At 39.5% G+C, this 16,427-nt stretch overlaps 1 protein-coding gene across 3 annotated transcripts in view; it reads right to left on the reverse strand.

The window, feature by feature from the left end:
- Positions 1 to 2,803: 2,803 nt before the first annotated feature.
- The window catches only part of LOC140206037 (uncharacterized oxidoreductase ZK1290.5), a 159,924-nt gene continuing 146,300 nt past the window's right edge, over positions 2,804 to 16,427 (reverse strand). For 2 of the 3 annotated variants that reach the window (XM_072274097.1, XM_072274094.1), the window contains 2 exons: positions 13,222 to 13,318; positions 3,464 to 3,550 (listed from right to left, as the gene is read on the reverse strand). In XM_072274097.1, coding sequence (XP_072130198.1) covers positions 13,223 to 13,318 — 96 coding nt within the window. In that variant the 3' untranslated portion in view covers positions 3,464 to 3,550; position 13,222. Of the gene's footprint in view, positions 3,551 to 13,221; positions 13,319 to 16,427 lie in introns of all 3 variants that reach the window. The other variant, XM_072274095.1, reaches the window with a different exon arrangement.

Below are 16,427 nucleotides of genomic sequence, written 5' to 3' on the forward strand. Positions count from 1 at the left end.
AATATCTCTCTTTAAAAGACCAAATGACTGAGCCTCCACAGCAGAGAGTTTCAAACATTCACCATGCTCTGAAGAAAGATGATTTGCCTCATGTTAGTTTTCAGTGGCTGATTGCTCACTCTGAGACTGTGGCTCCGGGACGAGGCTCCTCAACCAGGGGAAACATCCTCCCTGCATCATGCGAGAACTTTCTAAGTTTCATTTAAAACTTCAGCGACATTATCAAAATGGTATTGAAAGAGACAGCACATAATCAACCCATGAGAGAATAAGGACTTTGGATTCAACATGTTTGGGACACATGCTGGTGGGCACTACTTAGTGCAGTTGATGCATGTAACATTTGATATGCTGGCTTCAGTATATAAGCTCGCTAATACCACTCATGTTTAAACTTCTGATTATGTCTAACTTGCTAACCACCTGGAGGACCTGATGGCCTAAGTTCTCAATGATCATATTACAACATTTTATATAACACGTCACCTATCAGTACTTAAAAGAGGAAGTTCTGGAGGGACCAGTAACTACAGTTTTTCAGTTTCCATATTTGAATTTCAGAATGCAGAAATGTTTAATGCTTAAATTAGTGTCATGGGAAATGCTTCGATGTAATGTGTAGGAAGATAAAAACAATAATTTTGTTCTCTTCTGTCGTTACTTATGAGGCTTCTACACTTAATGTGGTGGAGGAGTTGGGTGGTGAAGGAAAAAAGTTAACATCTGCAATCTTCCTGTATGTAGGCAAGCGTAGTAGAAGGGAAAGCTTACTAGATTTTTTTTTATTTTTGGGGAAAGAACTACAGCTTTCTGGCTATGTTGTTGGTGGTGAGGTGGCTGACTGGTTGGTAGTTCATAGTCAAGGGTTGAGTGATGCGCATAAAGGCTTCTGAGGGAGAATAGAGTATGCACCAGCCAGGAAGCTAGTTTGAGTGTGGTGCTGTTTAGTTTTATTGCTAGGGTTAATAAGGAATTGAGTGGGCTGTAGTTGCTGAGGGGTTGGCTTAGTATTTTATATGCTTTACAGGCCTCTAGGTTGGTATTACAAGGCTAGACCTTAATTGTCCCCCGGAGTACCTAGCAACAGGCACCTGAGAACAATATGGCCTAAGTTCGTCAGAGGGAAACAACTCCTCTCCTGTTCTGTACTTCACTATACTGTTCTGTTCTATCTGCCTTCCCCCTCTGCTTCTCCAACTTATCCATTTCTAACTTCCTGCAGTTCTCATGACTGGTTATTCATCAAAAATGCTAATTCTTTCTCTTTCTCCAGATGCTAGATAACCTGTTCAGCATGATCTGTTCCCACCTGAGAGGGCTTGATGACTTTGGGTTTAGGTTTTTAAAACTATTCTTCTTATTGTATGTCAAGCTTGTACAGTTTGCATTTTGAGCTTAAAAGTTTGGAGGCCTGTTGTTTCTGCACATGTTCTGTCAAGTATTAAAATTAGAAGTTAAAGTACTGATGCAAGAAAAACAGAAGGTACTAAATTCTAAAAACAATCATGCTGCAGCTACAGAAATGTTTATTTCTGCCCTTCTGAACATTTGCATGTCAGTTAAAGTATTGGTTTGATACAAAACAATGCCAGTCTTACAGAATATGAATCACATCAGGTCAGGTACAGTAGGCGTTAGAAGCTCTTTATGCTAACCCCAATGTCATGTCATAACTGAACCACAGAATAAGATTGGTGTCACATCAGCAAATTTTCATTCACTACACAGAATACTGGATTCCAGCACCATAAGTAAACTGTTCAGTTTCCATAACTATGATTATCATACCTAAACCTGAGTTACAAAAGAGTGTGTGTGGAGTATGGCTTTATCATTACAGACCAATATTCTGATACACCTGGCAGACATTTCAAACCGCTAGTTGCAGATTCTTCAGTTTCAGGCTTTGAAAATGAATGTTATAAACTCAATGCCTCTTTACTTTCCAACATATTTCTATTTATCACAAATGAAAATGCATTCCATTCATTTATAGATGATAAAGAAACTCTGAATAAGTCCACCTAATAACCATGAATTCATTATTTTGTTTCTATGCTGATGAACCTGGTGAAAAGAGGTAGTTTGTTTTTGCTCGTTTTCCACAAATTGTTGTATAACATTTGCAGAGTCACATGATTTATAGATTTGCAGAGTTTGAACAATTAGGAAACAGCACTTGATCGACTAGTGATCAGTAGGGTTCCAATTTCTGGACCACATGCTGGAGAACGTTAGCCAATTCACAACTGGCCATCATCTGACTACAGTTCTTTTACTGTGTGCTAGTGTTTGTTCTGTTATTGTCCCTCAGAGGCTCCAGTTGAAAGCAGAATTCCAGCATAAGGGTTATGTGGAGATCATCCTCACAATTCATTATGATCAGGAACAGTACATGCTTATTCTGCTAAAGAGGGAGCTGCCAATTTGTCACTCCAGATGTTGCTTGGCAGAAACTGTGGTGTTGAGCTGGACCGTCTATTTTTGAATCGGCTATTTGCAATTGAATTGGTAAAATTCAAGCTTAGTGCAAAACGTCCACATTCCAAATTAGTAGTCAGTTTTCATCTTTATACAGTGACATAACTCTTATGTGAAGGCACTAGTGAAGATTTCTGATGAATTTTCAATAGCAGCAGCAAAACTCAAGCTAAACAATTACTATTTTTTCCATCATTAAATTCTTAATGACATATTAGTTGGTTGGTTTTTCTTCAAAGAATAGATGTGACTGTGATATTTTTAAAAAATAAACATTTTAATTAAAATATAAACACTAACAATTCAAGTAATTAATACAGGATTCTATTTCAGTTGCAAGCACTTAGTTTTTTTTGAAAGGCAAATCTCTTTTTGAGAAAAAAAATCAAGTGGCTTTAAACATTCTGTGCATAGTTCAGTCTCTGGAATACTGATCATTCAAAGAAACAGTTAAAGAAGGATTAACAGTACAGTAAGATAACAAGTAAAAACCAAATCTTTTTAAACTCAACTCTCAAAAACCTGAGGCTAAAAGTTTAAAAGAATCTGCATTTCTTATTTCACCTTTGATTTTGTAATAGTATTTTCCCACATATTGGGAAAATTGCACTCAGTGTCTTCTGATTGCATCTGATTATGGGACCAATTGTCTTACAGAGTTAATGAGTAATGAAATAAATGAATATATCATTGAATGCCTGAAATAGAATGGGCTTCAATTCCCAGTGTTATGAACATGGATTAGTGTACTATTAAGTTCAACAATAGAAATCACCTTCTATTTGAGTAAGGTACCTGACTTCAGGTTTTCCTGTAGTGGCACTCCATCCAAAGAGGTTAACCAATACTAGGGATCTTCACGGTGTGAATACTGTGGCTACAGTCAAAATTAGGGTCATATGAGCATTCCTTGAATATATTCACTGGAGGGATCCACCTTGGCAGTCATCAGTTCTGAATGAAATTAATATTCCTTCCATAAAGGAAATTTCAGTGTAACCTGCTTTTTGTTATCCTCAAGTGAGTTTAGGGATGTCATATCTTCTTCACTGAGCGAAAAATCAAACACCTGTAAAGCAAATCAGAGCAATGTTTCTAAGAGTAGCAAAAAATACACTGCCAGTGTAGGAGATTTAATGATAGCATATTACATGGGTGGTAAGGATATTGTTTATAATTCAGCTGAAATCATTGGATAATATTATAAGATAAATACAAAGTGAAGCTACTTAACTCTATAGCTTATAAAATTTAAAATTATGGCTCAACACCCCCTTTCTCAGCACCTCGCTCCCCTTTCTCGATCTCACTGTCTCTATCTCTGGAGACAGCTTACCCACTGATGGCTATAATAAACCCACGGACTCTCACAGCTACCTGGACTACATCTCTTCCCATTCTGTCACTTGTAAAAACACCATCCCCTTCTCTTAATTCCACCACCTCCACTGCATCTGCTCTCAGGATGAGGCTTTTCATTCTAGAACAAAGGAGGTATCCTCCTTTTTCAAGGAAAGGGGCTTCCCTTCCTTCACCATCAACGCTGCCCTCAACTGCATCTCTTCCATTTCACACACGTCTGTTCTTACTCTATCCTCCTGCCACCCTACCAGGGATTGACTTCCTCTTGTTCTCACCGACCACCCCACCAGCCTCCACATCCAGCATATAATTCTCCGTAACTTCCGCCATCTCCAACGGGATCCCATCACCAAACACATCTTTCCCTCCCCCCACCCCTGCTTTCTGCAGGGATCGCTCCCTACACAACTTCCTTGTCCATTCGTCTCTCCCCAGTGATCTCCCTCCTAGCACTTACCCTTGCAAGCAGAACAAGTGCTACACCTGCCCCTATATGTCCTCCCTCACTACCACTCAGGATCCTCAGCAGTCCTTCTAGGTGAGGTGACACTCCCTGTGAGTTTGCTGGAGTCACATACTGTGCCCGGTACTCCTGTAATTGGTGATACCCAATGTAGGTTGGAAGACCGCTTTGCCGAGCACCTATGGTCTGTCCACCAGAAAAAGCAGGATCTCCCAGTGGCCACCCATTTTAATTGCACTTCCCATTCCTTTTCCGATATGTCTATCCATGGCCTCCTCTACTGTAGTGATGAGGCCACACTTAGGTTGGAGGAACAACACCTTATATTCCGTCTGGGTAGCCTCCAACCTGATGGCATGAACATTGATTTCTCGAACTTCTGGTAATGCCCCACAGCCCTCTTCCCCACTCCCTCATCATTTCCCATCCCCTTTTCCCTCTCTCACCTTATCTCCTTGCCCGCTCATCGCCTCCCTCTGGTGCTCCTCCCCCCTTCTTCCATGGCTTTCTGTCTCTTTCAGCAATCAAATTCCTAGCTCTTTACTTCATCCCTCCCCCTCCAGGTGTTTCCCTCTCCCCTCCCCCCCAACTCTTAAATCTTCTCCTCAGCTTTTTTCTCCAGTCCTGTTGAAGGGCCTCGCCCGAAAATGGCGACTGTGCTCTTTTTAACAGATGCTGTCTGGCCTGCTGAGCTCCTCCAGAATTGTGTGTGTCGCCCAATATTCATGATTTTTTTAGGTTTATAATCACAGATCTACAGAATGGAGGGTCTTTTTGAAAATTAAAGAATTGCAATTAACATTCACATCAGCCAATGACTATGTTTGGTGCATGTCACCTCCTGAGGACTTTCATTATATAACTTCGAGCTCAGGTGAGGTCTTTCAGTTCAGTTAATTGGGATAAGTTATTCACATGCCTCATCAAGCATGGACTAGATGGACTTAAGGACCTGCTTCTGTACTGTAGTACTCTTTGACTCTATAACGCTATATACAGATCATTGAAAGTTAGTATAGATGTGCAGCACATGATTTAGAAGGCAAATAATATGGTCTTTATTGCAAGGAAATTTGACCCCAAGAACAAGAATGTCTTGTTATGAGTATATAGGGCCTTGATAAAACTTCACCCAGAATACTATGTATAAATTTGGTTGCCTTGCCTAAAAAAGGATGCACTTGTAATAGAGGAAGAGCAGCATCGGTTCCTGGGATGACAATAGAGTTCAAAGTACATTTATTATTGAAGTACATATATGTCACAATATACAACCCTATTCATTTTCTTGTGGCATATTCAATAAATCCAAGGAACGCAATAGAATCAATGAAAGACCACACCCAACAAGATGGACAACCAACCAATGTGCAAGTACAAAAGAAAATAATATAATAATAAACAAATAAGCAATAAATATTGAGAACATGAGATGAAGAGTCCTTGAAAGTGAATCCATAGATTGTGGGCATAGTTTAATGATGGGGTGAGTGAGGTTGAGGGAAGTTATCCCCATTGGTTTAAGAACCTGGTAGCTGAAGGGTACTAATTGTTCCTGAACCTGGTGTTGTGGGTCCTGAGGCTCCTGAACCTTCTTCCTGATGGCAGCAGTAAGAGGAGAGATCGTCTGGGTGGTGGGAGTCCTTGAAGATGAATGCTAGTTTCCTGCGCCAGCGCTCCGTGTAGATATGCGTAATGATGGGAAGGGCTTTACCCATGATGGACTGGGCAGCATCCACTACTTTCTGGAGGATATTCCATTCAAGAGCATTGCTGTTCCCATACCATGCTGTAATGCAACCTACCAACATACCACCACACATCTATAGAAGTTTGTCAAAGTTTTAGATTTCATGATGAATGTACGCAATCTTCTAAGGAGGTTGAGGTGCTGTCATGCTTTCTTTGTAACTGCACTTACATGCTGGGCCCAGAACATATCCTCTGAAACTGTAACACCAGTAAGGAGATGAGGAGAAATTTGAGCAAGTAGGGCTTCTATTTAATTACTAGAACAATGTAACCTCCGTGGGAGGCTTGAAAGGGTAAATCTGGGGGGCAGGGCGGAGGGAGGTGTTGCTTATCCTGGCTGAGGAGTCTAGGACTAAGGCTCAGTTTTGCACAATAAGGTGTATGATGTATGGCACCTCGGACTGAAATGAAGAGAAGTGGTAAATCTTCGGAATTCTCTATCCCGGAGGGTGGGCTCAGTCTGCATTCAAACTGAAATTGATAGACCTGGACAGTAGAGGACTGAGGGGAGGGGGAGGGAGGGCAGAGAAATTTTGAGGTGGTAGACCAGCCACAATCTTGTTGAATGGCAGAGATATTTTGAGTTATTGCATCTAGTCTGCTGCTGGTCCTCAGTATACCAGGTGACGCTCAGTATGAAACTATATCACATTTCTGGTCAGCAACTCCTGTGAAAGCATGTTTGAGTGTGGAGTCACACGCTGGTATTCTAGGTCAGAGCATTATTGGTGACACTGCTGCTATAAAGTAAAGCTCCTTTCTTCTATTCCTCTCTCTGTATTATTGTAATACTGTATTTTGGGAAGGTTGTCTGACTCTGCCATTGTTTATCAATTGTATTATAGAAATGTGTGAAATTTGGGTTTCTTTTGTAACAGTTTAGGTGTGGCTTTTTAATATATTGTCCTTCTCATGATAAAGGCAGGATGTTAACTGTCTGAGTGACTGCACGTTTTGTGCTAACTCAGATATGCAATAAATTGAGACCAGACATAACTGAAAAAAGCCATTGATTCTTCATGGGTGTGGTTCACATATTCTTAATTTGGCCATTATACAACAAAGGTATATTATGTGGTTTATTCATATATTGGCTACTTTGTTTCTTAAAATCTGAAGTGATATAACAATCTCTGAGACATCCATAACATTCTTCTAAAGGGTTTTATTTAAGTAATACAAGAGAATATATTCATCTGTATATCTGCAACTTTACTGAGATTAGAAAGCAAAATCTGCAACGACTGATACTTCTAAATAAGGCTTCAGGATGTTGTTAGCATAGACGGTTAAACTGAAAGATATTTACTTTCAGTCTCACTCAGCTACAAGCTCCTTCTTTCACCTGCTATTTGGTTAAATAGTTAATCAGCAGAATTAGCTGCTTAGAAGGTCAAATGAAAAACTGATTTAATGGACCAAAATTTGACATTGTAATCCCAAAAACAAATTTTCAAGGAATTCGTAAAATCCCTAAACCATCAGACTTCAAAACATTTTGTATTTCATGCAGTATAGATGTAGCTGTTTTATGCTGCAGTTATAGCATAATTTTTTTTTTGGCTTTCACGGTCCATCCCTAATTGTCCTCAAAAAGATAATGGTGAGCCACCTCTTGAAGTGCTGTTGTCATGCTCATGGAAAAATAGACCCACAATGCTTTTGTGGATTTAGACCCAACAAGATAATATATTCTTGGCTTGCTGCATGTTTGGGCACTGGCATTCCCAGGAATCTGTTCCTCATATTGATGGTAGAGCCTGCAATAACATAGGTGCTGGAGGAAATCAGCAGGTCATGCAGCATTTAAGGAGATAAATGGACAGCCAACATTTCACAGGAAATCCAGATGAAGGGTCTCAAGCCGAAACATGGACTGTTTCCCTCCATACAGACTGCCAGATCTGCTGAGTTCCTCCAGCACTTTTTGTGTGGTAGAGATTGCCGGCTTGGGAAGGGCTGAATAAGTATACTGGTTGAGTAATTACAGTGCACTTTAGAAATGGTATATACTGCAGCCATAGTCTACCAATGGTCAAAAAAGTGAAAGAAAGTCAACATGATTTGGGAGGAACATGTATACTTCAAAAACAAAGGATAAGATCAAATGTAAAAAATTATTGTATTTCAGTCAGGGGGGAATTTATGGAACAGTTGTAGTGAGAATTTAAAAACATGCACCACACGTAACAAGCTTAAAAAATTATTTAAATATAATTTAATGAACAAATATAAAATACATGATTTTAAATGAATGGGAGTAATGTAAATAAATGATACTTGGAATTGGATTTTGTGTTAAAAGATTATGAAATTTTTTGTTTTGATGTGATGATTGACGCCAAATATGTTGTTGTATAGGTAAGAGAAGTAGGCATAATAAGCTGTAGCTTCAGCCTACACCCTTTCGGTCTGTTTTAAGGAATACCTATGTTTTTTGTGTAATTTTGTCCCATGAAATCATGCTTTTTGTTATGTTTGTACTGACCGAAATAAATTTCATTCATTCATTCATTCAAAAGAGTGAATAACTAAGTTGGTAGATGGGGTGGGAAGTAAGTGTACTGCTTTTTCGTGGAATATGTCAAATTTAACTGTTGCTGGAGTTCCACTCATCCAAGCAAGAGGAGTATCCTATCACACAGTTACATTGCACCATGCAGGTTATGAAAAGATGTCAGCAGCTGAAGATGAGTCACTTATTGCAAGGTATCTAACTTCTGAAATGCTGTCAGTGAAGCAGTACCTGCATGACTGTTCTGGTTGAGTTCTGGTCAATGGTGATACTGAAGGTGTTGGTAGCAGCAAAGCTAGTGATGCTAATGAGTAATGGCCACTGCCAAGCACCTGAGTACAGTAGTGAGAATGTTGTTTCCTACTTATGAGCCCAATCCAAGGTGGAAATGACACTGGTGAAACACCCAAAGACGATTTGTCTCACTGAACTGTCCTGAATAAATATGCATTAATATGCCAGGGTTGAGATGGCTGAAGTCCAATAATTAACTATCTTCCACTGTATAACGAGTGGGTATGACTCCACCAAAACCTAGTCTCCCTGAAGCGGGACACAGCAAGAAAGTTTGGAAGCTCTGATGTAAAGAAATTTCTCCTAACCTCCCTCCTCACTCTCAGTATGCATCTTAAATTAATGATAACTTCCTTCTCATTGCATCTTCAATCAAGTAAAGTCTTTTAAAACCATTCACCGTTTTAAAGACCATTATTAAAATACAATTTAGTCTTTATTACAGGGAGAAAAGCATTTATATCACAAGTCTCTTTTCTTATCTATAGCTGACTATTTTTAGCATCAGCCAGCAAAAGGAGTGGGAAGATGTCTTTGATACTTGTACCACTGTGCTCTACTTTCATCTGGGCCACATTAGTGAAGGTTAAGAGATCAGGCATTAATACACAAGAGTAAACAAATCATGGCATTAACTAACAACCAGAAGGAAAATTGAAGAAAATGTGTTGAAATTAGTTTTTCATTACATTTGACAGTTAAGAATTTTTTTTATGCTTTGAAGTCAATTGCTGTACCCCTGCTAGTAGCTTAATGAAGACAAGCTGAATACTGATGAATGCCACTTTATGGTCAAGCACATTACTAATTTTATCTATTCAGCAGTCATATTTGAACTCACATTAAATTATGGTGAAAGCCCTTTTCAGATTCCTCACATATTAATGTTTGGGGGGGGGGGTACGCTGCAAAGCCTCAATTAGTACTTTATCATAAGTGGCCTCTAAAACCTGTCAATAAGCAATATAAATTTACTTGTGTCCTGCCTGATGCTGACACACTTCTATTGATAAAATCTTAAACACAAGAGACTCTGCAGATGCTGGAAATATTAAAAAATACATACAAAATAACTCAGGAGGAACTCAGCAGGTCAGGCAGCGTCTATGGAGAGGATTAAACAGTCAACATTTTGGGCTGAGGTCCTTCATCAGGACTAGGAAGAAAAACAAGGGGACAGAGGCCAGAATAAAATCATTGCGGTAAAGAAAGGAGAACAGGTTACAGGTGATAGGTGAAACCTAGTGAGGGAGGAAGGTGGATGGGGGGAGGAGTTAAAGTAAAAAGCTGGAAGGCAATAGTTTGAAGACGTAAAGGGTAAAGAAGGAGGAAAGGAACCAGAGGGAGGTGATGGGCAGGTGGAGAGAAGGGCTGAGAGGGTAACCAGGGAATGGAAAAAGAGAGGAAAGAAACACAGGTGGAATATGAGGTGTTGCTTCCCCAGTCTGAGTATGGCCTCATCATGGCAGAATGGGAATAGGAAGTCAAACCGAAATGGGTAGCCACTTGGAGATCCTGCCTTTTGTGACAGACAAATGTGCCTGACAAACTTGTCCCCCAATCTGCATCAGGCCTCCCCAGTGAAGAAGAGTCCAAACCAGGAGCACGGGCTACAACAGATGACCCCGACAAACTCCCAGCAGAAATGTTGCTGCGCCTGGAAGAACTTCATGGTGGTGAAGGAGGAGGTTTAGGGACAAGTGTACCACTTGTCACACTTGCAGGGAGGGACATCCATGAGGAAGGAGATCATTGGGGAGGGATAAGTGGACAAAGGGGTTAGGAAGAGGGCAATCCCTACAGAAAGTGGAGGGGGAAGAGAAAGATGTGCTTAGTGGTAGGACCTTGTTGGAGGTTGCAGAATTTATGGAGAATGATGTGTTTTAAATAGAGGCTTCTGGGTGGTAAGTAAGAACAAGGTATCTGACAGTGGGAAGGTGGGGTGAGATGTGTAAGAAATGGAGGAGATGTGGATGAGGGCAGCATTGATGGTGGTGGAAGGGAAAATCAGTTCTTTGAAAGGACATCTCAGATGTTCTAGAATGGAAGGCTTCACCCTGAGAATGGAAGTGTCAGACACAGAAGAAATGAGAGAAAGGAATAGTATTTTTGCAAATTGAGAAGAGCTATCAAGATAATTGTGAGTCAGTAGGTTTTTGTAAAAGATGTCAATGAATGGTCTGTCTCCCGAGATGGGGGGGGTTTGGAGGAGGGAGGGGGAGGGAGAGGGAGGAGGGGAGAGAGAGAGGGAGAGGGAGGGAGAGAGAGAGGAGGGGGAGGGGAGGGGAGAGGGAGAGGGAGATACAGTTGAAGTCAGAAGTTTGCATACACCTTAGCCAAATACATTTAAACTCAGTTTTTCACAATTCCTGACACTTAATCCTAGAAAACATTCCCTGTCTTAGGTCAGTTAGGATCACCACTTTAGTTTAAGAATGTGAAATGTCAAATAGTAGACAGAATGATTTATTTCAGCTTTTATTTCTTTCATCACTTTCCCAGTGGGTCAGAAGTTTACATACAGTTTGTTAGTATTTGGTAGCATTGCCTTTAAATTGTTTAACTTGGGTCAAATGTTTTAGGTAGCCTTCCACAAGCTTCTCACAATAAGTTGCTGGAATTTTGTTCCGTTCCTCTAGACAGAACTGGTGTAACTGAGTCAGGTTTGTAGGCCTCCTTGATCGCACACGCATTTTCAGTTGTGCCCAAAAATTTTCTATCGGATTGAGGTCAGGGCTTTGTGATGGCCACTCCAATACCTTGACTTTGTTGTCCTTAAGCAATTTTGCCACAACTTTGGAGATATGCTTGGGGTCATTGTCCATTTGGAAGACCCATTTGTGACCGAGCTTTAACTTCCTGGCTGATGTCTTGAGAAGTTGCTTCAATATATCCACATAATTTTCCTTCCCCGTGATGTCATCTATTCTGAGAAGTGCACCAGTCTCTCCTGCAGCAAAGCATCCTCACAACATGATGCTGCCACCCCCATGCTTCACGGTTGGGATAGTGTTTTTCGGCTTGCAAGCCTCACTCTTTTTCCTCCAAACATAACGATGATTATTATGGCCAAGCAGTTCAATTTTTGTTTCATCAGACCAGAGGACATCTCTCCAAAAAGTAAGATCTTTGTCGCCATGTGCACTTGCAAACTGTAGTCTGGCTTTTTTATGGCAGTTTTGGAGCAGTGGCTTCTTCCTTGCTAAGCAGCCTTTCAGGTTATGTCGATATAGGACTCGTTTTACTGTGGATATAGATACTTGACTACCTGTTTCCTCCAGCATCTTCACAAGGTCCTTTGCTGTTGTTCTGGGATTGATTTCTACTTTTCGCGCCAAAGTACGTTCACCTCTAGGAGACAGAATGCGTCTCCTTCCTGAGCGGTATGACGGCTGCATGGTCCCATGGTGTTTATACTTGCGTACTATTGTTTGTACAGATGAACGTGGTACCTTCAGGCGTTTGGAAATTGCTCCCAAGGATGAACCAGACTTGTGGAGGTCCACAATTTTTTTTTCTGAGGTCTTGGCTGATTTCTTTTGATTTTGTTTGTAAACTTCTGACCCACTGGTATTGTGATATAGTCAATTAAAAGTGAAATAATCTGTCAGTAAACAAGTGTTGTAAAAATTACTCGTGTCATGCACAAAGTACATGTCCTCAACGTCTTGCCAAAACTATAGTTTGCTAATATGAAATCAGTGGAGTGGTTAAACAATGAGTTTTAATGACATCAACCTAAGTGTATGTAAACTTCTGACTTCAACTGTGTGTGTGTATATATATCGGAGATGTACCAAGTTAATTTGAGGTTAAGATCTTCTATGTTCCCAAGGGTAATCATCTTGAACATTTTTCAAATATGCAGAGTTGATTTTATTTCATGCTTTCATAATTTTAGTAACTTTATTTACTTTACATTCAAAAGTTTTCTTCTGCTTTTATTTCTTGTCTCAATAGGTTCAGATAATAAGTATTGTATTTAGTTCCTTCAGTTCTTTATAAGCAAAGTTATTTTAACATTTAAAAATTTTAAAACACTGGTTTGGGATTTAAAAATTTAGGTTCAATGCAACAGGGCACCAAATAAATGGAAATACCTTTCTATGATCTACAGTATTCATGACATGCAGAAATTCTATGATACTAGCCACTAGTTAAATCTCCAGCAGAAACATAAAATTAAAAATTCTTTGTGTATGAGGTCTGTTCATGGCATTGGTATGTGATGATTTTGTTGAATTACTGCTGAAATATTCCCTAAAGTATTTTCATAATATCAATTTGTATAAATCAAAAGAATGAACATCTGATATCTATTACGAAACTGAGTGTGAATAAAATTTTGACATACATTATTCGATATTTGTAGGATCCCAGGACACATGTCGGCCATCACGCATTCCATTTAGATCTGTAACATCATCCTCCGCAAGGGAAAAATGGAATACCTGCAAAGTGCATGGTGTAGTGAAGTTAGCAGTATTCCTCTGTTCCTTGAAGTTAGCATCTCAGTAAAATGGAACAACAGGGAAACATCAGCTCATTTTATTTCAAGTAATAAAATAATCTGAAATTCAACTCAGTTTTTGAATCGTATAGATCAATGTGTTATTGTACTCAGGTAGTTATCCAAAACTTATTATTATTGAGAAAGCCTTTTTAAGTATGGTCTGATGAAGGTCCACCATACTCAAAGAAAGGATTTCATGTTAATTTTTGATTGGCATTCCCCACAAAGATTTCTGATCCTGTGCCATCAATGAAATGCAGATTCCAACATCAGCTCACAGAGAATTACTGGCTCATCTTAGCTTGCTTTCCCATATCTATTGGTGTCTCAGGCTAGGATGAAACTAGCTTTTGTGATCTAATTTCCAAACACCAGTGTCTATTTGCATGGTATAAATCTACTGTATCTGATTCCAATTTGATATTGCTAACATATTACAGCAGCAAATCTAACTCCATTGCACTAATTTGCTGTCCTCATGGTTCTGTTATTTGCTGTAATGCTGCGGTATTATTTCTGATACCGAATGCTCTGTGCCAGGATTCAGTTATTCAATACCTTGCACTTTTAACCCATCCAGTGATCTTCAACACACACCATTTACCTGCTTTCCAAAGGGCATACATAGCCTCAGAGGAGAGAATCTCAGATTTTCAAAGCCATTTATTTGGAAAAAAAAATTATGCCAGATATTTTGGATGCCAATGTTCTTGATGTGTTTTTGTGCGGGTGTGGGGGGGGGGGTTGCTGTTTGTGGTGAACTTACTGCATGGTTTTTCTTTGTTTTGTGGCTATCTGGAGAAGAGGAATCTCAGAGTTGTATATTGCATACATATTTTGATAATAAATGAACCTTCGAATAGCTTTAATTGTAAAGTTGCTCTGGGGTTCATAAATAAGTAATAGCTTATCTCCTTTAGTGGGTCCCACTGTCATTGCTATCACTGCAATAAATCAAAGGTATTGTGAGAGATTGAGGTGGCCAGTTTGATCTCAGGTATTTAAAAATACTTGCATACTTTGGGAGTTGGTGGGTTCGGTTGAGTGGGGAGGGCTGGTTGTTGTATAGGGAATTATTGGAATAAGTCGACATCTTAGGTGGTAGTTACTGTTTAGTTAATGGTCATGTTCAAGAGATATTACTTGCAGTCAGGTACATTTAGAAATGAAGGATTCAGTGAGACACTGGTTAATAGGTAAGAACTTAGAACCCATAAGAATAACAACAAAGAATGCAGAGACCATGGGCAATTTGACATCATCACTATGAAAGCATTTAATTGTGGGAGTAAAAATGAATATTGTGGGATAAGGTGCACATTGTTAATGACTGGGGATCCTTAAGGCTGTCATGCTTTACTGGTGCTGACTGTAAGGGAGAGTATCACATTGTACTCCAACGTGGGTCACTGAAAAGGGTGAATGAATAGAAATTATAGTCCAGGTAATCTGGCTCCAATAGTCAGAAACGGGCTAGAGTTCAGTTTTTAGGGAACTGGTAACAGGACATTTTAGCAAAGATTAATATACACCACAGTCCACATGGTACCAGAAATGGGAAATCCTTGAATTAATAGAGTTTTGAGAATATTTTTCTCTTTCTTCTTAATTATTGTGAACTAAGAAATTATTATTACTGGCAACAAAGGTTGAAACATTTTGTTCTCCACTTTAGCAGAAAGCTTGTAAACCAATGCAATATTGAGATAAAAAGAGGGAAATATAAGGTGGAGTATTGAGATAGATGTGTCTAACTGCAGTCTGCACTAGGGTGAGCCAGAGTTGGATGGGCGTGCACTCACTGTGGAGCTCAGTAATATGGGAAGTGATCAAGATTCTGAGGAAGTCTGACAGAATAGATATTATGAGATACTACTTCCTCTGGCTGGAGAATCTAGTATGAAGGGGACTTGGTACAGCATTTTGGATTCCATCAAGGAAAGGTATTGCAGAGGACTGTGACTCATTGGAATATTCTGACTCGGAGAACTGTGGATACACTATTTTTGAACTTAATCATAGTAGAGACTGGATGATTTCTGTGCATGAAAACATAGCTAAGATCCAGGATCAGCCAAAGTAACATTAGAAGGCAGAGTAGGCAAATGTGATATGAGCCATTCCTGATCCAGTGTTCGTAAGCCAAAAGCACAAGAGGATGCTAGCCAAGTTTGTGCAAGTTGTTCTCATAATGTCATGCTTTGAGCCTGGTAGATTTTGCTGAAACATCAGTAACTCCACGACAGCCAAAATATTCTCACTGCCGTGCAGCATCCAAAATGTACTAGAAGAGGCTTGATTGAAACTCAATAGAACTGAGGTCAACAAACTCATTTCTGAATTCTAATGTGAATTACAAGATTACATTACATTTGGCTTTTTAACTGATCTGTGTACCGATGTGCTAGTTTTTAGTGACTGGTGTAATTGGATACCCTAATCCATGCAAATTATTCTGTTATCTAATCGGACTAATATCCTTCATTCACCGGTACCAAATCCGGAGCATAAGAAATGGAAGCAGGAGACAGTATCCTTATTGATCTTTTACTTTTGAGCCCCTTCACTTCACTTTCTCCTTAACCCTTGATTTTCTTTTTATATCTAATAATCTAACAACTTCTGTCTTGAATATGCTCAACAATTGAGCCTCTGCAGCCCTTGGTGTAGATAGTCCCAAAGCTTCTCTTACTTAGGGATTATGTAGCTTCTCATCTCAGTGCTGTATAGATGACCCTTATTTTGTGACTGTGAGCCCTTGTTTCTAACACCACAGCTAGGGGAAACATCAGCTATTCAACAACCTTGTCAGGCTTTGTAGAAATGTCGCACATTTTCAATGGGATTTCCACTCATTTTTTTACTAAGCTCTTGGATACACCTCATTTAAAAACACAGCAGTGTAATTTCTGTTGTGTTTATCCGGAAGAAACACACCAACCTGAGCTGATCTTTCTCTTTTGACATATCTGTAGAAGCTCTTTACGGTCTGTTTATGCTTCATGTTTGAGTACACTCATATTCTATTTTCCCTTTCATATCAATGC

Source organism: Mobula birostris, chromosome 12 (genome assembly GCF_030028105.1).
Source record: "Mobula birostris isolate sMobBir1 chromosome 12, sMobBir1.hap1, whole genome shotgun sequence".
NCBI lineage: Eukaryota > Metazoa > Chordata > Chondrichthyes > Myliobatiformes > Myliobatidae > Mobula > Mobula birostris.